This window comes from Mustela erminea, chromosome 6 (assembly GCF_009829155.1).
Source record: "Mustela erminea isolate mMusErm1 chromosome 6, mMusErm1.Pri, whole genome shotgun sequence".
In the NCBI taxonomy this organism is placed as follows: domain Eukaryota; kingdom Metazoa; phylum Chordata; class Mammalia; order Carnivora; family Mustelidae; genus Mustela; species Mustela erminea.
This window is the reverse complement of record NC_045619.1, coordinates 48068004-48090806: the sequence shown is the minus strand read 5'-3', so window position 1 is coordinate 48090806 and position 22803 is coordinate 48068004. Positions and strand designations below refer to the sequence as shown.

Below are 22803 nucleotides of genomic sequence, written 5' to 3'. Positions count from 1 at the left end.
TTTTAATTCCTTTTTAAGGAATTAAGAAAACATAGAAGTTAAGGTTAGAAAAATATGCCTAGTCTGCTTCCTGACACGAGGTAATTTCTATAAAATTAAAATGTTTTCAGAAAGTTGTAAAGCGTTTTGTTTTTTTATTTGTTGTGTCGGAATCTGTTACTGAATTTTTTTTTTTTTCTTAAGATTATTTTTATTTACAGGGGCACCTGGGTGGCTCAGTGGGTTAAAGCGTCTGCTTTCGGCTTAGGTCATGATCACAGGATCCTGGGATCGAGCCCTGCATTGGGTTCTCTGCTTAGCAGCGAGCCTGCTTCCTCCTCTCTCTCTGCCTGCCTCTCTGCCTACTTGTGATCTCTGTCTGTCAAATAAATAAATAAAATCTTAAAAAAAAAAAGATTTTATTTATTTGCAGAGAGGGAGCACAAGCAGGGGTAGCTGCAGGCAGAGGGAGAGGGAGAAGACTGATCCCTACTGAGCAGGGAGCTTGATATGGGCTCGATCCCAGGACCCCGAGATTATGACCTGAGCTGAAGGCAGATGCTTAACTATCTGAGCCGACCAGGCACCCATTACTGAATTTTTATGGTTTGTGTTGGGGGGCAGGGGGCAGGCATTTGAACTTTGGAAAAAAAAAATTTTTTTAAGATTTGTTTATTTGATAGCAGAAGCAGGGGCAGGGGCAGTTGGAGAGAGTGGGAAAAGCAGGCTCCACACTGAGCAGAAAGCCCAATGTGGGGCTCAAATCCCAGGACTCTGGGATCATGACCTGAGCTGAAGGCAGATGCTTAACCAACTGAGCCACCCAGGTGCCCCTGAACTTAGAAATTTTTTAATCTAAAATTTCAAGTATGTATGGCCGAGAGAGTAGGATTATGTATCTCTAGTGTATTTATCACCCAGCTTTAATAGTTATCAACATTTTGCCAATCTTGTTCATTTGTACTAGGTAATGTGGTAGGTAGGATTTGCTATTTAAGAGTTCAGGACGGGTGCCTGGAGGGCTCAGTCAGCTGAGTGTCCTGACTCTTGATTTTGGCTCAGGTCCATGACCTCAGGGTTATGAGATTGAGCCCAGCACCTGGCTCAGTGCTCAGGGCAGAGTCTGCTTGTCCCTCTCCCTTTGCTCACCCCCCCCCCCCCCGCCCCACACATGCATGTGTGCTCTCTCTTTCACATAAATAAATAAAAATCTTAAAACAAAACAAAACAAAACAAAACAAAAACCCAGGACCAAGGGGCGCCTGGGTGGCTCAGTCAGTTGTGTCCAACTCTTGATGTTGGCTCAGGTCATGCTCTCAGGGTTGTTGACGTGGATCCTTGCATTGACCCTGTGCCTACCATGAGCCTGCTTAAGTTTCTCTCTCTCCCTCTCTAAAAACAAAAGTAATAATAAAAGAACTCATTTTATGCTTCTTGGGGTTCCTGAGGTAAGTTGTGTTTTTTAAATTCAATATTAATGCTTTAATTTTTTCCTCTTAATATTGCCTTTAATTACATTTGAATGGGAAATCTCTCTCTCTTTTTTTTTTTTTTTTGGCTGAGTTGAAAAGTTATTATCAAAATGCAAAAAAGATGAAATTGTAAGATTTTTGAAAAAAAATTTTTGCTGTATTAGAAAATAATTCAAGTGACTGGTTGATTCATTTGATGTCAAACATAGATTCTAAAATTTATTAGACTCTTTGAAGCATTCTCTCTCCCATATCACAAAACTTTTGTCTTTGGTTTTATCAGTTAGGTAGCAACCTAGTTTGAAAACTTGAAAGAACTAATGTGGGAGAATGAAGTCATCTCCGTCCTTGCTGCTAATTTGTGAGGCATTTTAGAAATGGTTAATCATGGCAGGTTTTACATGGAAATTCTCCTTAGGCAAGAACCATGTTGTAGTTAAGAGAAGAGATAGGGATATGTTTGTTAAAGAGTCTGGGGATGGTAAGGGAGTTTATTATCCACATTGTGTGATGGTAGAAAGGTTTGGGAAGTAAGCTGAAGTATGGGAGAAGCAGTTAGCACTTACAGAGATGAGTACACAGGAAGTATAGATAAATAAGGGGCATACATTTTGGGTAATGACAAGGATGACAGATTTTAGCTGGCAGTGATTGCTAAAAAGAAGATTTGTGTTTCCTTTGTGGATGAAGTTAGGGAACACTCAGTTGAGCCCAGGTTTTAGGGCACTTCTGAGGCAGTCTTTTTCACTGGCACATTGGGCAGTAGCTTCATCTAGATTGATTGGGTGGATGTTGGCCACAGTATCCAGGGTTGAGCCTTTAATTAAGGGAGTGAAGTGAGTACAGGCCTCATTTCAGAATAAAAGACTACATCACACTTTCAGTAAAATGAACCAACTGTATCTGTCCTTAAACAGAAAACTTTATTGGGATGTGGCTAAGATCATGGTGAATACATTTTTTGTTTTAGGATTCTTTGGCATGGTTTGGCTAAAAAATTATGTACTTTATAATCTCATGCTTGAGGAAAAATTGCTACATGTCAAATGTTTTATGTAAAACATGAAGTGCTGAAAATTGAACTCTATGCTAGATTGTACCTCAGACATATTGCAGTTGCTAGTGGTGGCTGTGACTAGTTGTTAAAGGGTTACAGAAACTGTCTTTTTTCATTGAAGGACTATTGGAAGTGTACTTCGTGCAGCGAAATGAATCCTCCTCTTCCACCTCATTGCAACAGATGTTGGGCCCTTCGTGAGAATTGGCTTCCTGAAGATAAAGGGAAAATGCCTGAGAAAGCCAAACTAGAAAACTCAACGCAAGTAGAAGAGGGCTTTGATGTCCCTGATTGTAAAAAATCTTCAGTGAGTGATTCCAGAGAACCGTGTGCTGAGGAAAATGATGATAAAATCACACAAGCCTCCCAATCCCAAGAAAGTGAGGACTTTTCTCAGCCATCAACTTCTAATAGCATCATTTATAGCAGCCAAGAAGATGTCAAAGAGTTTGAGAGGGAAGAAACACAAGACAAAGAAGAAATTGTGGAATCTAGTTTTCCCCTTAATGCCATTGAACCTTGTGTGATTTGCCAAGGTCGACCTAAAAACGGTTGCATTGTTCATGGCAAAACAGGACATCTTATGGCATGCTTTACATGTGCAAAGAAGCTAAAGAAAAGGAATAAGCCCTGTCCAGTATGTAGACAACCAATTCAAATGATTGTGCTAACTTATTTCCCTTAATGGACATGTCTATAAAAGTAGAGCCTTATATTTCTAACTATATAACCCTAAAAATTTAGACAACATAAAATTATTTTTTTACACATAACCAATGGAAGAAATTATCTGTACATGTAGATTTCTTCTCTGTAGTGTAATTTACCTACTTTGGGAGGGGCAGTAGTAAGTACTTCTTTTAGAAAAATTTCACTTTTGTTTATATTTGGGTTTTAATGTAATTAAAATTGGACATATAGCTCATCCTTAACCCTTACTCTTCATATCTTAAATGATTTCCACTCCCTTAAAATTTAGAGAAGTACCTGATTTAAAAAAATACGACATTTGAATATAAGTTATGTACATTCAGGTTATGGTATGCAGTGATTATGCTATTTACAAAACATTCAAATCTGCAGACAGTTTCATTCACCATGCTTTGCATTAAATTGTCTAAATTTTTAGGTTTAGTATACATATTTATTGATTTACAAATAAAAATATTAAATGATTAAGAATTGTTTCAAGAATGTGATTTTTGGGGACACCTGGGTGGCTCAGTGGGTTAAGCCGCTGCCTTCGGCTTGGGTCATGATCCCAGAGTTCTGGGATTGAGTCCTGCATCGGGCTCCTTGCTCAGCAGGGAGCCTGCTTCTCTCTCTGCCTCTGCCTGCCTCTCTGCCTGCTTGTGTGCTCCCTCTCTCTCTCTGACAAGTAAATAGAATCTTAAAAAAAAAAAAATCAGGCAAGTAAAAATTGCCTGGAAAAAAAAATGTGATTTTTGGATCTTACAAACTTTTTTTTGTAATAATGAGTTTTGTTAAAATAGAAATTATACTTGAATATCATCTGCTTGGGTAATTAAAGGTAAGTCTGAATGTGTTTCTGTTTTTGGAATGCGTAAGACTGCCCAGTGTGGCAGTACACATACTAACGGACAGTTTGATGCAGTTGGGAGCCTCCAAGGCATTGAATAAGACTCAACTTGAGAGAATGATGTTTAAAAAGTTTAATACAGCTATGAAATGCTGTTTTCTCCCTCTCATTCACTTGTGTTTTCACATGGTAGGTTGGCTTAAGTGGTTTTTCAACAAGTGATGGTGAATGTTTTGGAAGGAATGTAGGCAGGGAGGAAAGCTAGGAATAACCACCCTGCTACCTGTCAGCATGAAAAGCCCTGTTGTAATTTTCTGTAATTTCTCTGTATCATCTCTAAAGCTAAATTCCATGAGGCCATGAACTTCTTGATTGTGACACTGATATATAGGTGATCAATAAGAATTTCTTGAGTGAATCTCAAAGCATTAGGGCATGTCTTAAAGCTAACTTCAAAGCAGGAGTCTGTGGGCTCCAAAGTCAGACCGGGTTAGCTATTTGCATCATTTTGTTCACCTTCATTTTTAATGAAGGTTTTAAAGATACTGATGAGTGTGTAGTGTGTAGACATCTGTTGGTTTAGGGTGGTAACTGCAAGTTGTCATGGCATCGTGGAAAGTTTGTGGTTGCACTTGCTCGCTGTTTGGATTTTGTACCGGGGTTTGAGTTAATCTTTACAGAAAAGCGTTTCTTTATCTTAAGTCTGTGGCCATATTGCCTATTGTACAGAGCCAGCTTTCACTTATATGTGGTAGGGAGTTTGGGATATTTACAAGTACTGCTTTAAAAAGATAAATATATTAAAGCAGTAGCACATAAGGTGTTCAGAGTGTTTAATTATAAAATGGACTGTTAATAGGAACTAATAAAAAGCAACAACATAGAACAAGAGTAGTTTCAAGTGTAAGCAGATGGGGGACTCACATGTTCAGTAATTTATTATAGGTAATACATTTGAAATGATGTATTAAAATTGTTAAAATAATACTTTGGATAAGAAGACCATAATTGGTTATTTTTAGGAGAGAGATGATCCTAAAACAAATTTTTATTCTCTTTTAAAGCTCTTCTTTAAAGGTGCATGTTTTTAAAAATTATGGACACTGGAGCACCTGGTGGCTCACTTGGTTGGTTAAGCGGCTGTCTTTGGTTCAGGTCATGATCTGAGCCTCCGCCATCAAGCCCCATATAAGGTTCCCTGCTTGGTGGGGAGTCTGCTTCTCCCTTGTCACTGCTCCCTCCCCCGACTTGCTCATGCTCTCTCAATTCTTAAAAAAAATTAAAAAAAGACATTTTCCTCTCCTCCTGTTTCCTACTAACAAAGTCAACTTAATATGGTAAATCTTTCCCATTCCAAATTGCAAAATTTGTCTTTTTCCTCCATTTTTGTTACTGTCATGTTAGATGAATTCCGTTTAAACATTTGTTAAGTTTTAGTGCTTTTATGTGTTAATTTTCGTATACCTTTCCAGGTTACACCCTGTATTAGGCCGCCTTCTAAGATCCAAGTAAAACCTACCTGAATTGACCTTACTGCCTTTGGTCTCTCCCATTTTTGGTTCATTTATAGGTAGTTTACAGATAGCTTCATGTTGGTCCCCTGATTTAAATACAGAAAAAAACTTAAGTAATTCTATTTCTTGTTTAATATTATCGCAAATGTTCTGGGGTTCATTTTAGACTTGTAGACTTCTCTATGAAACAGCTACTTTTGTTTCACCACTGTACTCTTAAACCCTTTTACTGCAACAAAGTTCATTTGCATTCTCTCTCGAGTCATTTTCATCTTAATGGAGTGGGAAGGGCTAAATTCAAAGAGCAGATCTGGTACTTGCTTTGAGACCTTAGAATTAGAGACAAATCTATAGAGCCTACAGTAGGGTCTGGCAGATAGTAAAGACTTACAAATAGTAGCTTTCAATTACTTTTTTTGTATCCATTTATAACCATTACCACTCCAAAACCCAGCTGGATTAGCCTTGAATTAATCCTATTTGTTCCCCTTCTACATTGTCTCAACTCTTAGGTACTTTGTTCACACTTAAATGTACTGATACGTTGCTTTGCATCTTAACTCCAAAAGCAGGTTGTAACATCTGTTTGTAACTCCCTCCTCCCCCAACACCCCTCCCCTCCCAGTACAATGCATTGTGTGCACAGGAGGCGTTCAGTAAAGCATGATTGTCAAGGAAAACAGTTGGGTAGTTTTCTCAAATTTATAAGAGGAAAAGACAGTTTTAAAAAATACCCAGAAAAAAGTTTGCAGTGTTGCAATAATTGCAGTAAATTACTTTAAAGGCAAAAGAGAAACAGTCTAACAAAACAGTGGTTTTCCAAAGTTGATACGGTATCAGAATTTAACAGAATTGGTAAGGCTTTGCTTAAAACATCCCTCTGTATTTTTTCCACCTTTTCTCACGTTTATTTATTTATTTATTTATTTATTTATTTATTTATTTTTTAAGAGGCAAGTGAGAAGACCAAATCTCTTTAATTAAACACTTTTCTGACCACAAGGTGGTAGCACTACTCTGGGAGTTCTCCGCAGGTATCCTTTGATGGTAGGTAGACCCCTAAGGGGATAGAACACTCGGGACAACATGCTGGGCTAGAGAGCAAAGACGTGGTGGAGTTCTGCTCTTGCTTGTTAAAATACAAACTTCCCACCTTGGTCCTTGAAATCCTTTGGTATTCATCCTTCAGAACTTCATGTCCGTAGTAAATAAGGGAAAATAATTTTTAAATTAACTTTGACTTAAGTAAGTGCTATTTCAGCATAAGCTCTGGAAATGTTTAATGAATGTGTTAAGAAGATGCAGCAATTACCTGTGTAAACTGTTGTCCCAAACTTTGAGGCTGCAGTCATTAAATCATTTGCTTTTCTTTCATTATAAAAAAACAGAAAAACAAAAATTGTAAATAATAGAAAATTTCAAAAATGAAGTTGGAAAAACAAAAGCACATAATTCTGCCATCCAGAAACTGGATTAATCATTTGTTATACTTCTTTGCCCTATTCTAATGTTTTAAAATTAAGTCCATTTAAAAATTGCATCTTGCTTTCTGTGGGAGTGGGGAGTAATGGACCCTCTAAAGAACTGTAAATACTGAAGTCTAGCTAAAATGTTCCAGGGAACTTCTGCCAAAGGGGTTTCTATATATAATGAATTCTCTTGGAAAGAGAAAACCTTTTTTTCCCCATTTAATAAGTTGAGCTATTCATCATTTTTTAGAAATTGGTACCTCTAAATTAGCCATTTTGTACTCAGCCATGTCTCATTTAAACCGTTATACACGTTTCAGAGGGCAAACTTGTCTGTCCTTGGCCAGAAATTTCACATCAGGGGTTACAGTGATGAGGGTTGGGAGCTGTTAATTTTCCAATTTCAAGTCTTTTTTAACTATACCCTGTGCTTCAAAAGCACTTTGAAATCAACAAAATTTATTACTTGGGACAAAGACTTCTCCCTATATCAGCATTTCCCAAAATATGTTTGGTAATCAAGGAATATAAGTTCAGAGGGATGGTACTAGGCTAAACTATTTAAGGAAATGGTTCTTTTTCTTAAGTATGTTTGGAAAATCCATTTCTTTTCTGCATGATTTCTTGGTGACTTTAATACATTAATGAGCATTCTGAAGTTTGCAATTTTTTTTTTTTTAATCAGAAGGCACATTTTTCATCCATCATTTGCCCCATGGTACAAAATTTAGATTTAGAATATAACATATATAACAGGATGAGTGTTTCTATCATAACTGTCCTGGAGTGACTGGATTTTGAAGAGTTGTTGCATTATTACTGCCTAATAAAAAGATCATAAATTTGGTCTTATTCAGGCTTTATTTGGTGGTCATCCGTTCTGTCTAGTATGTGGACTTCATTACATTTGCATATTTGTTTTTAAGGTAATGGTAATGGAAGGAAACCATATTCATTGCTTACGTGAATATTCTTTATTAAGAATCAGGAGGGTCACCTGGGCAGCTCAGCTGGTTAATCATCTGCCTTTAGCTCAGGTCATGATCTGGGGGTCCTGGGATTGAGCCCTGCATCAGGCTCCCTGCTCAGCAGGGAGCCTGCTTTCCCTCTCCATTTGCTCTCCACCTCCACCCTGCTCATGTGCTTGCTCTCTCTCAAATAAATAAATAACATCTTAAAAAAAAGGTAATATTCTGAATTTACTAATTTCAGAGGTAGTGATGGTCCCTTCCCAATAAACTTTTAGACAATTTGTGCAAGTTCTTATAGTACAGAAAAAAGTGACTGAGAAAACTTATAAATCAGCTGTGAAACATCTATAAAAGGCTGTGGAGTAGTTCATATGCTAAGGCAGGATAAGATGTTTTGTGGTGAGCAGATACTCTGCTCATTAGTGATAGAAGGTAAAGTCTCTAAGGGAGTTAAACTCTTCCCCTAAACTTCTGTTTTAGGTATTGTGATGTGGTTTGTTTTTGTTGTTGTTGATTTTTTTTTTTTTTTTGGGTTCTTCAGTAATCATTTTCTCCTGCCTTCCCACATCTGAAGTCATGCGGAAGTTATAAGGGATCTGTCATAAAATAGACAACTGTATTGTCACTGTAGAATAAAAAGCAAACTTCTTAATAAGTAGTTTACCCTGTTGCAATGAGATAGTATCCTGTGCTCATTTTTTCTGGATGCCCTAGGAAAAGGTATTTCCAATCCAGTATCAGATATTTTTACTTTCTAAAGCTGGAGATAACTTCTTTTAACAGTTTTAAAAACATTACAAATGCAAATTCACTTCTGGAACAAAACACAACATTCATTTCTTAGACTTTCAAAAATGCTAAGAGGCTTTTAAAAATATTTCTGCTCTGGACGTGATAATTGAGCACCAAAATCAAAATGACACCTGTGGGGACTTAACATTTCTCCAAAATACTTCCTAGATATATGATAGTATCTCCTGTTAGTTCAGGAGATTCCTTAGCTATTATTAAATTCTCATTCCAGCTAGCCAGTGTTTCAGTTTTTAGGTTAATTCTGTTTGTATCTGAAGCAAAAAGACCTGGTCTTTAAGGCCTGGTCCTTCAAAATATTTATGCCACCTAGTGTTAATTACCCTTTCTCTTCCTGGGCAAGTACCAGAAAGGACATCAGAATATGGCATCTTAAATGACAGCTTTTGATAGTCACAGAATCCATCAAACAGGGGCCTTCATTTAACAGGTAAAAAACTGAATGCGGGGTGGGTTTGAACTCAGGGTCCTTGCCTTCTAATTAAAATTTTATTCTCATCCCATCTACTATTCTCTATTTTATAAACATTTACCATGTTGTTTCCTCCATAAAAGGAATTGCACCTGAACTTAGAACCTGAGGATCATAATAACCTCGAGTCTAAGAGGGTAAGAGGATAGTAGGAAAGATGTCATATGGGGAGATTTGGGGCTCTGGTCTGAGTGTAGCTGGAATTGCATGGTGGTTTCTCCCCTTGGACACTTGGTTAGTGGAGGTCCAATCATACCAGACCCTCCCCACAAAGTTTACTTCTGAGCACTTTGCTGCAAAATAGGTGCCCTGAACATGATCTGTATTAAGTTCAGGTTTGGTTTAGATTTGGATTGGAGTTTGTTTTACTTGTCTCTAAATGATTTTGATAGAACTTCTGATTTTAAAAACTTTATTTCCTTAAGGGATTTACATGAAGGCTTATAAACCAGTTCAGGTTTTGGTTCATGTCCCTTTGAAAATTGGGATCTTAGAAAAGTTAGAACTCAGAATGTCTGACTGAAAAATAAGGCTTGATGGGAAATCGAGTTCTGTGTGCATTGTAGCATATCAAAATCATTTCTGTAATATTAATACATACTTTCAAGTATATAATAAATTAGTTTATTTAAATAAAAATTATTCAGATATTCAAATTATTACCAGATTTTATAAGAGATAAAAGGACTACAAATGCTGTTTAGATAAACAAGTATGATTTTGTGCATGTGGATTAAGCTTGGCACAGGAATAGTTCCTACATGCCTGGGTGGCTTCCATTCATTTGTGGTTCTCACACATTCATCATGTAGCAAGTGTAGTATAGTTCCATTTCCAGATCCTAGGGAACATTCAGTTTAAAGAACCAAGGAACTCACATTCCATAAGCAATACACAGCATTTTGAAATTTGCTTCGGAGTTGCTATTTTTTGGTTTGATGTTTCCCCCCTTAATTCTTACATAAAATATTTTAAGATAGGTTAACTCTCCTGATAGTGGAGAATAGTTGCTTCAGTTGAGTATTGATGGTAAAAATTTTGTTTTTCAATATAAAAGTAGCTTATGTTGTTAACTGGTAACATAATATATTTACTATGAACCTTAGGATAACTGCAAAGCATACTAAAAACACCATATTTGAGTTTATTTGTTGATACATATTTGAAAACTCTTCTGTCAGTTGTTACTGAGCTGGAGATTGCCAAAGCATAGGACCTTGTTGGACAAAATGACTCAAAGCCCAACACGGTTTCTGGGAGAGACTGGGTATAGGTTCATGGAACTCTTTGTTCACTCATTCATTCAGTTTCTACTATGTACTGGGCTCTGAAGATAGAAAAATGAATTTTTCAAACTAATTGAACAGACCCTCAAAGCTCACATTCTGTTAGGGAAAATCACAAATGAGAATAGATCATAATACAGTTGTAAATTCATAATAGAGGTAACCCATTTAATTTGAGCACCAAAGAGGAAAGGTCCCCAGATTGACTGGGAGGAAGTGGAAAGGACTGGGAGGGATCATGGTCAGCAAAGGCTTCCTGGAGGAGTTGACACCTGCACTGAGTTATAAAGGAGTGGGAAAGGAGCGGTGGTAGGTCAGAATGGTGCTAACACGCAGGACACAAACTGTTCGTTAATTGTTTTTTGTTTTGAGTAGACCTTCTTCCCCAGTGCTGTGTGGAAGACAGATTTGAAGAGAAGGCTAGGCACAAGAGAGCAGTAAAACTGTTGAAATGGTACCAGTGAATCACGATGGCCTAAACTTGCCGTTGCCAGCCATGGAGAGAGGAGAATAAATCAACATTTTGTAATTCACATCAGTCTTTCGTGACTGACTGACTCTGGGCTGAGGGAAGAGGAGGGAATATCAAGGATGACTCTCAGGTTTCAAGTTCAGTGATACCAGAGACAAGTACAGGGTCTAAGTAAGAGCAGCTCCAGGGAGAAAAATATGTTCAGTTTCAACATCATTGAGTATGAGGTACCTGGGGGTCAAACTCCGGTGGATATGTACAGTGGGAAGTTGGGACTTGAGTTTGAAGCTCAGCCAAGATGCTAGAACTATACATCTGGAGGTCATCAGCATGACAGAACTGTGGCATCTGAGTGCAGAATGGAGGGACTTAATTGAACTGTTGGTTTGGGGCTCTGTAGATAGAACCTTGTCATCCCATCAGGCCCATGGTTTTTCTTGAGCCACTGAGACATGGCTGCCTCTTTCCACTATTTCCTTAGAACATTTGTGAAATGAAATATGTCCCAGTCCTATCATCATTTCTCCCTGTGCTGAGAAGTAATTATATATGGCACGTAACTGTATCTTCCCATACAGCACTCACGGCCAGGTTCCGTAGACAGTTCATCTACTCCATGTACATGTTCATCTTCATTGCTTATATTCACCTGGCTCTCTGTGTACAAAATTTGCTGTTTTTTTTTCTTTTTCTTTTTTTTTTTTTTCTTGCAGGAACTTCTTTCTTGATTCTCAAGTTTTTCTTATAAATTCCCAAGACAACTTCAAGATTAAGTGTAAGTGGACAGTACTTGAAAGGTGTCTTCCATTCGTCAAGATTAAATCATTCCTTTTGTTATCACCACACATTGTTCGTTGTGGTTTGAAAACAACCATTTCTCTCCTTAGGGAAGGACCATGGTGTTTCTTCAGTCAAGGTCCCACAGAGGGAGTTCAAAGAGTTGCAGCAACCTGGCGTGAGTAATCCCTGATTCCAGGTAGTGATGGGGGTTGTGTTTCACATTTTGCTTTATTTGACAAACATGTGAAAGACAGTCACTAAAAATAAGAACAGACCAGGCTTTGTTGCAGCTGAGTGGCTTGGCAAATCACTATACAGAGGAATCTTAGGACATGAAGGATTTGATACTGGGATAGAATCCAGCTGTCCTCTGAAGGGAAGTAAAATATCCTTTTTAAGAGCACTGAAGTTCTGGGATTTTTCTGGAATAACCACCTTTGTGAGGTATGGATTGTGTCCAGGGACTGTAACCTGAGAGGAAACAAAAAAACAATCATCTGAGTGATTACAGATGTTTTGCGGTGCCAACACTAAAAACACTGACATCCACCACTAAAATGCAGCCTTTATGAAGCACACATAACCAGCTGCCAGGCCTCCCAGGCTAGGAACAGCTAGCTTCAGGCCGACTCACTGAATGATCTGTCCAGGGCCTGTTCCCTGGAGTTACGAAGTGAAATAATGCAACCAGTCCTTTATCTGGAAAAGTAAGCTAGGAGAAGGAAGCCACAGACTGGTGCTCTCCCCATCATTTTTATGGAGAGCAAAGGTAAAGATTTGACTGTTACCCTTTGTTCCAACTCTGTACGTAATATCCTGATTGGGTATAGAGATTATTTATAAGTGGAATTCTGTTCTCAATTTATTCCACTTTCCTTGCAGCTGATCTAAGTGTACAAGTTTATTGCTTCCTCAAAAGGCTTTGATTTTACCTGGCTTTCTCCCTGAGTCTGAATCTTCAGCTAGATTGATTGATTGATTTCAGTGGAACAAATCAGGAAAAAGAGGATAAATGCTAAACTAAATAGAGATGATATCTACTGAGAAAGACCTTTTTAAAAAGAGGCTTTATTTATGTATTTGACAGAGAGGAGGAGAGGGAGCAAGAGAGACCAAGGGAGTCAGCACGTGCAAGCCCCCCATTTGGGGTGGGGGGAGTGAGAGGGAGAAGAAGACTCTCCATGCAGTAGAGAGCCTGACTGGGGGCTCAATCCCAGGACCCTGGGATCATGGCCTGAGCTGAAGGCAGACCCTTAACCAACTGGGCCACCCAGGTGCCCCTGAGAAATACTTTTAATATATACAGAGAAGGAAAAGAATGGGGGAAATCATTTACATAAGCACCAAGTGGTATATATTTTAGTCATTCATTTCAGCTTCCAAAGTCTTGCCTTCCAGCCTTGTCCTAGAACTAGCAGCTAAAGCCAACAGGTACTACATTAGTCTAAAAGGAAATGAACAACTCATAACTTTATAAAGGTGTGACTTATTTTTGGGATTACATAAAAGTAACTTAGATTCATTATAAGGACCCCCCCCCACACACATACTCTTTTTTCCATGGAATGGAAATGTCACTGTAACAGGAAAAGGCCTTTTTAGGCAATAATTTATAGTGAATTGAGGTCTTTCCAGTTCTAGGAGAAATTCTTAGGATTAACAGCTGATGGGCCCCACTGGTGGGCTCTGTAGGAATAACCTGTGAAACAGAGAAGCTATGAATCCTACAGTTTTATGAACTGCAAAACATGTCTTTCATTCTTTCACCTTTAGGACATAACAAAATACAAAACCAGTTTTTACTACCAAGATCTATAGATGACCACCTCTTCCCAGGAGCCACTCTGCACAGAGTAACCACTTGTAGCTCACAACAGATCCACTAGGCAAAGCAGAAGAATCTTGAGAGTCTTAGAGAAAGTCATATCAAGGCGGAAGAGGCACAATCTGGCCTTACTAAATCAGGTATTTATTCATTTAGTGCATTCACATACATCTAATTTGGGCTCAACCTAGTCCCAGCCTCCCTCTAGGAATAAATGACTCAAACATCTTCATCGAACTAAACCTGGAACTTTATTTGCATTGATTAGAACTCACCATCATTTGCTTATGAAAGGGCTGCAAAATATGTCTGTCACTTGCTTTATATAGTGGTAAAATTTATGGATCTAATTTTTTTAATAATGAATTTTAAGGAACTTGTGTCCCAATCCCTTTTTTATTTTTATTTTTATTTTTTTAAGATTTTATTTATTTATTTGAGAGAGACAGTGAGAGAGAGCATGAGCGAGGAGAAGGTCAGAGAGCGAAGCAGACTCCCCATGGAGCTGGGAGCCTGATGCGGGACTCGATCCCGGGACTCCGGGATCATGACCTGAGCCGAAGGCAGTCGTCCAACCAACTGAGCCACCCAGGCGTCCCCCCAATCCCTTTTTTAAAAAAAAGATTTTATTTATTTATTTGACAGAGATCACAAGTAGACAGAGGCAGGCAGAGGGATGGGGGGGAAGCAGGCTCCCTGCTGAGCAGAGAGCCCGACTTGGGACTCGATCCCACGATCCTGGGATCATGACCTGAGCCGAAGGCAGAAGCTTTAACCCACTGAGCCACCCAGGTGCCGCCCCGATCCATTTTTTAATAGCACAAATTATGTTTCATGAAATGGGCACTGAAATGGTATTCTATGAAATTTGGAAGTACTTTGGCTACACTGTTTAATTATTCTTACTAATAATAAGGTTCATTCCATCTTTTATCATAGAACATATTGCAATAGGTTTTGGCTTCTATTTAAAATCCTGCCAGTTGGGAAAAAACACGATTTGTTTTGTATGTTCCTATTATTCCCACCTCTCCCATTCCCTGCCAAAGGCAAGTCTGATGATGTCCTTTCCTTCTGTCCTGATGTATCTACTTTTGGGACTTCCCAGACTTATTTCAGATTCCTTCTAGGCAAGTACTACAATTTCTGAAATGCTTTAGTAACAATAGTAAAGGTTGTACACTTACATTTATTACATAGGACCCAGGCAAGAGAAGAAGATAATACTCTCCAAATTTGTTCGTTCTGTAAGGGCAGATATGTTTTCTGTCTTGGACTTCTACAATTACATTGGGTAATGGATTTCCATTCTGATCAAAAACTTGACCCTTTACACCTGCAAGATAAAAACAACATTAAATGTTAACAACCTGTGAAAAAATATTCTTGTAGTTATTTAAGAGAAATACACCCAATATTTATTAAGCTGCTTGGATAATAACTATTTAAGGCAAACCTTTCAAAAAAATTGAGATATAATTGTCATAAAACATTAGTGTCAGATGTACAACATAATGATTTGATATATGTATATTTGTGAAATGATCACAATGTATCTAGTTAACATAGTTCAGTATTTTTTGTTTTGTTTTTATAAATGGATGCTAAATTTTGTTAAATTTTTTTCTGCATCTATTGGGATGATCATATTATTTTTATCTTTCATTTTGTTAATGCGGTATATCATGCTGATTGATTTTGCACATATCAAGCCCTCCTTGCATCCCTGGAATAAATTCCACTTGATCAAGGTCTTTTTAATGTATTGCTGAAGTTGGTTTGCTAATACTTTGTTGGAGGATTTTTGCATCTATGTTCATCAGGGATATTGGCTTCTAATTTTCTTGTAGTGTCACTGGTTTGCTACCAGGGTAATGCTGGTCTTGGAAAATGAGTTTGAGAGAACTCTCTCCTTTTTTTCCCCCAAGAGTTTGAGGACTGGTATTAAATCATTTTTAAATGGTGGACTTCACCAATGAAGTCATCTAGTCTTGGATTTTTGTTTGAATTAGTAATAAAAAACATACCAAAAATCTCCTTATTAGTAAAGGGTCTGTTGAAATTTTCTATTTTTTCCTGATTCAGTCTTGGTAGGTACTTGCTTCTATGGATTTCATTATCATCTAGGTTGTCCAGTTTGGGGGTATATAACTGTTTAGTCTTTTATGATCCTTTTCATTTCTGGGGTATCAGTTGCAACATCTCTTTCATTTCTGATTTTGAGTTCTTGCTCTCTTTCTTGGTGAGTCTAAGCTAAAGGTTTATCTTTTCAAAAAACCAGCTCTTAGTTTTATTGATTTTATTCTATTGTCTTTTTAGTTTCTATTTCATTTAATTCTGTTCGGATCTTTGTTTCTTCATTCTCCTTTGAGCTTTTTTTCTTTCTTTTTTTAGTTCGTTGAGGTGTAAAGTTAGGATGAGAATTAAAAAAAATTTTAAATCCAGTATAGTTAACATACAGTGTTATATTAGATTCAGGTGTACAATACAGTGGTTCAGCAATTCTGTGAGATCTCTGTTTCTTAATGCAGGCATTTATCGTTCTGAACGTCTCTCTTAGAACTGCTTTTGCTGCATCCCTTAAGTTTCGGTATGTTATATTTTCATTTCAAGATTTTTTTTTAAAAGATTTTATTTATTTATTTGAGAGAGAGAGAGAGAGATTACAAGTAGGCAGAGAGAGAAGGGGAAGCAGGCTCCCCGCTGAGCAGGGTCCTGGGATCGAGCCCCACATCGGGCTCTCTGCTCCACGGGAAGCCTGCTTCCTCTTCTCTCTCTGCCTGCTTGTGATCTCTGTCTGTCAAATAAATGAATGAAATCTTAAAAAAAAAAATCTATATACCTTTTAAAAAATAAATAAATAAAAGACTTTTTTATTTGACAGAAAAATCACAAGCAGGCACGGCAGAGAGGCAGGCAGAGAGAGAGCGGGAAGCAGGTTCCCCACTGAGCAGAGAGCCCGATGTGGGTGTCAATCCCAAAACCCTGAGATCATGATCTGAACCTAAGGCAGAGACCCAACTCTGGGGTCCTAAGGCCTGAGCCACCCAGGCACCCCTTGATTGGAGGATTTAGTTCTTAAAGCAATTACTGATAATTATGTACTTATTACCATTTTGATCATTGTTTTCCGGCTGTTTTGTAATTCCTTTGCTCTTGTTCTCTTCCGTTGCAATCTGCTGGTTTTCTGTAGCGGCATGTCTATATTCCTCCATCTTGTTTTACATGTAAGCTTTAGCTTTGGTTACCTTGACACTTACGTAAAACTGTAACAGTCTACTTTAAGTTAATAATAACATGGTTGCATTCTAAACCTTTGTATGTTTACTCCCTCCTGCCTACATTTTACATCTCATTACCTTATATATCCATTAACAAACTATTTTAGTTATTTTTCCTACTATGTCTTTTTAACCTTCATAATAGTTTTGTAAGTGATTAACCACTACATTTACAACATTAGATTGTTCTGAATTTTATTAAAGATTTACCTTTACCAGTGAGTTTTTGTGTTACTAATTAGTACCCTTTCATTTCAGCCTAAGGAAGTTTCCTTAACCTTTCTTGTAAGCCTGGTCTAGCGGCGATGAACTCCTTAACTTTTGCTTGTCTAGAAAATCCTTTCTCTCTCCTTCAATTCTGAAGGACAGCTTTGCCAGATATTCTTGGTTGGCAGTTATTTTCTTTTAGTACTTTGAATATATTGTGACACTCCATTTTGGCTTGCAAAGCTTCTGCTGAGGGAAAAAACAAACAAACAAACAAACAAACAAACAAAAAAAACCTTTGATAACATCATGGGGATTCCCTTGTATGTAACAAGTTGTTTTTCTCTTGCCACTTTTCAGATTTTCTAGCTTTAACGTCTGATGCTTTGATTATAACATATCTTGGTGTGGGTCTGAGCTCATCTTATTGGGAACTCTCCGGCCATCCTGGATCTGGAGGTCTGTTTCCTGCCCTGGGTTAGGGAACTCTTCAGCCATTCATACAAGTTTTCTGTCCCTTTCTCTCGCTCTTCTCTTTCTGGGACCCCTGTAATGCAGATGTTGGTATGCTCGATGTTGTCTCATAAGTCCCTTAAGCTATCTCAACTCTATTTCCTTCTTCTCTTTTTGCTACTCTGACTGGATTAGTTCCATTGCCCTGTCTTCAAGTTCACTGATTTTTCTTCATCTAGTCTGATGTTGAATCTGTTGTACTCTTCACCTGTGTGACTTCTATTTGGTGGTGTTTTATAGTACCTCTTTGTTGAAATTCTCATTTCATTCATGCACTATTCTTAGTTCAGTGAGCATATCTATGGTCCTTATTGGCACTTTTTTAAAAAATATTTTTTTATTTATTTGACAGAAAAGGAGAGAGAGAAAGAGTGCATGCACATGAACAGGGGCAGAGGGAGAAGTAGGCTCCCTGCTGAGCAAGGAGCCTGATATGGGACTTGATCCCAGAATCCTGGATCATGACCCAAGCTGAAGGCAGCAGCTTAACCAGCGGAGCCACCCAGGGATCCCCATTGGAACTCTTTATCAGGTAAGTCACTTTTTTTTTTTTTTTTTTAAAGATTTTATTTATTTATTTGACAGAGAGAGAGATTACAAGTAGGCAGAGAGGCAGGCAGAGAGAGAGAGGAGGAAGCAGGCTCCCTGCTGAGCAGAGAGCCCGATGCGGGACTCGATCCCAGGACCCTGAGATCATGACCTGAGCCGAAGGCAGCGGCTTAACCCACTGAGCCACCCAGGCGCCCTCAGGTAAGTCACTTATCACCATTTCAGTAAGGTCTTTTTTTGAGACTTTATCTTGTTTTTTTTTGTTTGTTTGTTTGGAATATGGTCTTCCAGTCCTGGAGGAGTGGTCTTTTGTAGATAAACCTCCTCATTCAACTCTGTGCTAGTTCTTAGTTGTTTCTCATACCTTTGTGATTGTCTTTATGCTTAGTAGTTCCCAGTAGTTGAGGTTGTGCCCAGACCTATCAGCACCTAGAGTCAGGCAGATTGTATGCCAGACCCTCAGACAGAAGCTTTTGAAGTATGCAGATGAACCTCTTCCAGGGGAAGACAGGGATGGATGTGCCTCTGGTTCCCTTTACACCAAGCCCTGGGGTGAGAGCCAGTTAAGAACTGTTTGCTAGTGTCCTGTTGGAGCCATGAACACAAACACTGAACGCATGAACACTGGCTACCAGAGCTACTGAGAGATATCCCCTGGGTGGTAACCCCAAAAACTGGGGCACCAGATTCATGAACAGACTTCCTTTTGGGAGTGACTGGTGACCTGGACGGAGGGAGAGTGCAAACACGGTGTTTGCCGGCCTCCATCTTTGGAGAGTATTTCAGTAGACCCCTAGAAGTATGTTAAATTGGATGCCTGCTCCTCAGGTCAAAGCTTTAAGACCAGCAAACAGGGCTTTTCCACAGAAGACCCCTGGGTGTCTTTCAGTTGGCTGGCTCTGCACTGGGCTCTGGAAGGCAGCCAGGTGCACCTTTGGGGCCCCTTTAAGAACTATTTCCCAGGGGCACCTGGGTGGCTCAGTGGGTTAAGCCTCTGCCTTCAGCCCAGGTCATGATCCCAGGGTCCTGGGATCGAGCCCCGCGTTGGGCTCTCTGTTCAGCGGGAGCCTGCTTCCCTTCCTCTCTCTCTACCTGCCTCTCTGCCTACTTGTGATCTCTGTCTGCCAAATAAATAAATAAAATCTTAAAAAAAAAAAAAAAAAAAACTATTTCCCAGTTCGCTATAAGACTATAGCAAGCCCTGTGACTTTCAAAGATAGGGGTTTTCAGGGATTGTTTGGGTGTGGCTTTTAAATCCGGCACAAAGGGGCTCAAACCTTTTGCTGCTTGGAGTTGTGAGCTCCTTCCACTGGTTGCTGCAGCAGGGATGGGGCATACGGCAGGACTGTGTCTCAGCCTCTCCTACCCATTGCAATATAAATTTATTCTCATTCGCCAGCCTGTAGGAATGGCTCAGGTAGTTTCTGGGTGTCTTTCAGAAGAAACTGTCCCATATGTAGCTATGGAGTCCGTGTGTCTGTGGGAGGAGATGAATTCAGGATCCTCCTACGTTGCCATCTTGAACCAGAACTTGGTAAACTTATTTCTGAGGTAATTTAAAATACAGTCAAGCTAACAATCAGATTTATAGGCTAAATTTGTTTGTTGTCAAATATTCCATTTATAGAATGTGCTGAAAACCTAAATCCATGCCTGTCCTTTCCAAGTTGCTTACTCAGTCGCCAAACTACTACAACATTGCCCTTGGTAGATTCCGCTAAATCCTAAATTAAAAATTGCCAGTGTATTTACAACAAGTTGGGAGGTGGTGGTGCCTGGCTGGCTCAGTCAGTGGAGTATGTGATTCTTAATCTTGGGGTCATGAATTTGACCCACATTGGCTGTAGAGATTACTTAAAAAAAAATGGCAGTGTAGTAACTTACAATAAGATACTTACCTATGTGGGGCTCAGTAGTTTTGTCTCATGGTCAAACTATATGGGAAACAATTATAATCACAAGATTGCTTGGAAACATGGAATTGATTAATGGTGTCTTATTACTAATAACAGGAGTGAACATTTATCGTTAGTGTATTTTAGGCTGATGGAAAATGCTTAACATGCATGTTCTCATTGACTCCTCACATTAATTCTATGACGTAGGCAATATCACACTTTCACAGATGAGGAAACTAAGGCTTTGGATTATTAAATAACCTTAAGCTCCCAGAGCCTGGCTGTAAATCCACACTACTCTCCAGAGCCTGTACTGAACCTGACACCATACCCCTCACCTCAAGATTTCAGGAGTACAGCCAATAAAAGATCATTTTAAATGTTTTAACAGTTCACCTTCCACTCTGTTCACTTAGTGACATATCATCTTAATGGCATGAGAAGAAGCCACAAGGAAAAAATGACCCTAAACTACCCCCAGACCAATTATTTACTGGAGCAGAAAAACACGAAGCATATATTAGTTTCCTTCAGAAAAGTTTAAAATGTAAAAGTTTTGACAGCAACAAAATCTTTGCTGTGAACAGCAAGCAAACTTCTGGTTGACCCCAAGCTGCCTTTTACTTTCCTAAATTCTTGACTCTTCGTTCCTTCCATCTTCAACCACAAGGGGGCAGGGTTGATGTGCCTATATATTTTTAAGTAGGTCGTGCATACTTGGTTGCAGGGACAGGCAGATAAATATTCTTTATAAAACCTCGTGTAAATGGACTTGTAAGCCCTCCAAATTAATGATAGTCATGCTACAACATGCATGTTACTTCACCGTTTACAAAGCTCCTTCATTGGCATTATTATGTCAGCACAATACTTCAAAGCCCACCTTAATTCAGTGCTTGGAAAATAACACTTACAGCTAGACTGAAATTCCAGAAAGACTAGTGAGGTTATATGGAGCATATTTTTTGTTCAGCTGCACTCCCACGTCGATATTGATAAAGGAGAAATTTTAGAATAGGCAGAGGAACACCAAATAAGGGAATATAATAGAAAGGCTAAATTACTATGTGCTCATGATGAAAATCTAGTAGCAAAATACCGGAATATTGAGCAAGAGAGGACCCAGTAATCTTAATAAATGCTAAGAGGATGTTGATGAAAAATTACTTTTTAATAGCCCTTATCACAGGGTATCAGCCTACTTCATATATGTCTCACCCCTCTGAATTCACCAATAATCTTTGTGTACCTGTGCTGTGGGGGTGCTGGAGGCTGGGGAGAGAAAAGGAGGGTGGGGCATGTATGGGCCAAGGGACGTTCTTAATTATCCTTGCACTCAGCCCTGGACCCCCTGTGCTTCTGACTCTTTCCTCCATCTCTCCAGCAGGTAGAACGCTTTGTGGTGAAGCATGCAGATGGTTCTAGGCGTTGTGTGGTTATGCAACCCTCGTTGACACAAACCCACACCCACTTTAGCCCTGCAGAGTAGCCTAACTACATGCCAATTTCTGAAGCCATTCTGAATGGAATAAAAGCACTTGCATCCTGGCCATGCAGAGATGCAGCCTGGCTAAAGAAGCTCAAACCATACGACTCGACCACCATCACAAGCACTGTGTTTCTGTGGTGAGTGGTTTCCAAAGCATGGTCCCTGGACCCACAGCACAAGCATGTCCTTGGGAAAGATGCGCCATTCAAGACGCACTAAATCAAACTCCAGGGCTGGGCCTGGCAATCTGTGTTTTCACAAACCCTCCAGGGAGTCTGCTGTACAAGGCTGAGAACTACCACTCTTGCCCCAATTGGTCTGTCCCCCATGATAAAAGCTAGACAGCTGTCACAGGACCAGGCTGGGAAGACGGCCAGCACCAGGTGGGTCATTGGGCAGTTGCAGGGTGTGAGTGCTTTGAAGCTAATGGTGCAAAGTCAGCACCCCGGTACTAGAAAAGGCAAAATGGCACATCTAGTGTTCTCCGGATCTGCGATACTGTGTGACAAATGACAGGCAAACTGGGAATTTTCTAGATGGGTGATGACATAACAGAGTAATAACCTGTTTTCCTCGAGCTTTTGTGAGATTTCCTGGTTATTCAGCGTGAAAAAATTTGAAGTATTCTGGAATACTTTTAATATTCCCATATTAAAAGCCACACATCATGCTTTCTCTTCTATGAGCTGATGGGCATTGCATTTCTCACACGCTATAGGTATTCATGCAGAGAAAATTCTTAATCATTAGTCTGGTACTCAAATGAGGCTATACCAGGAAAACAAACAGGGGCTTGCATTTCCTCAACCCAAAGGTTTTGCCAGATGCTATGTCTTGTGTTAACAGGAATTAATTAAAAAAAAAAATCTTACAAACCTAGGTGCACCTGTTTTATATATTCAATCAGTGAGGCCTTGTTTTTATTCCAGAAGAATGGAAGCTTCTCCTCATGAGGATATTTACAGCATGACAGCTCCAACGTAATTTCAAAACACTGGGCCCAGATGTAGTTGTAATCTTGCATTCCACCTAAACACAAACATATTTAATTTTTTAAGGTCTAAAATTGGAATACAGTCAAGTATCCTGTACCTTGGGCACAAGTGAATCAGACAGTTCCAAGGAAAGTACATGTGAACAGGAAAAGATGAATCTGACATATTCGCATGTAAACTCAGGACTTGACATTTTATTAGCCTGGCACAAACAGGCAATCCTA

The 22803-nt window shown here is 39.1% G+C and overlaps 2 protein-coding genes across 4 annotated transcripts in view; one reads left to right on the top strand and one right to left on the bottom strand.

The window, feature by feature from the left end:
- The window catches only part of MDM2 (MDM2 proto-oncogene), a 28242-nt gene extending 24740 nt beyond the window's left edge, over window positions 1–3502 (top strand). For all 3 annotated transcript variants that reach the window (XM_032347074.1, XM_032347075.1, XM_032347076.1), the window contains one exon: window positions 2630–3502. In XM_032347074.1, coding sequence (XP_032202965.1) covers window positions 2630–3193 — 564 coding nt within the window. In that variant the 3' untranslated portion in view covers window positions 3194–3502. The remainder of the gene's footprint in view (window positions 1–2629) is intronic.
- A 6432-nt stretch (window positions 3503–9934) lies between these two features.
- Window positions 9935–22803, bottom strand: part of CPM (carboxypeptidase M) — a 72569-nt gene continuing 59700 nt past the window's right edge. Inside the window, exons 7-9 of the mRNA XM_032347077.1 lie at window positions 22461–22613; window positions 14835–14983; window positions 9935–12293 (exon numbers count right to left, since the gene is read on the bottom strand). Of these exons, the coding sequence (XP_032202968.1) occupies window positions 12051–12293; window positions 14835–14983; window positions 22461–22613 (545 nt within the window). The 3' untranslated portion in view covers window positions 9935–12050. The remainder of the gene's footprint in view (window positions 12294–14834; window positions 14984–22460; window positions 22614–22803) is intronic.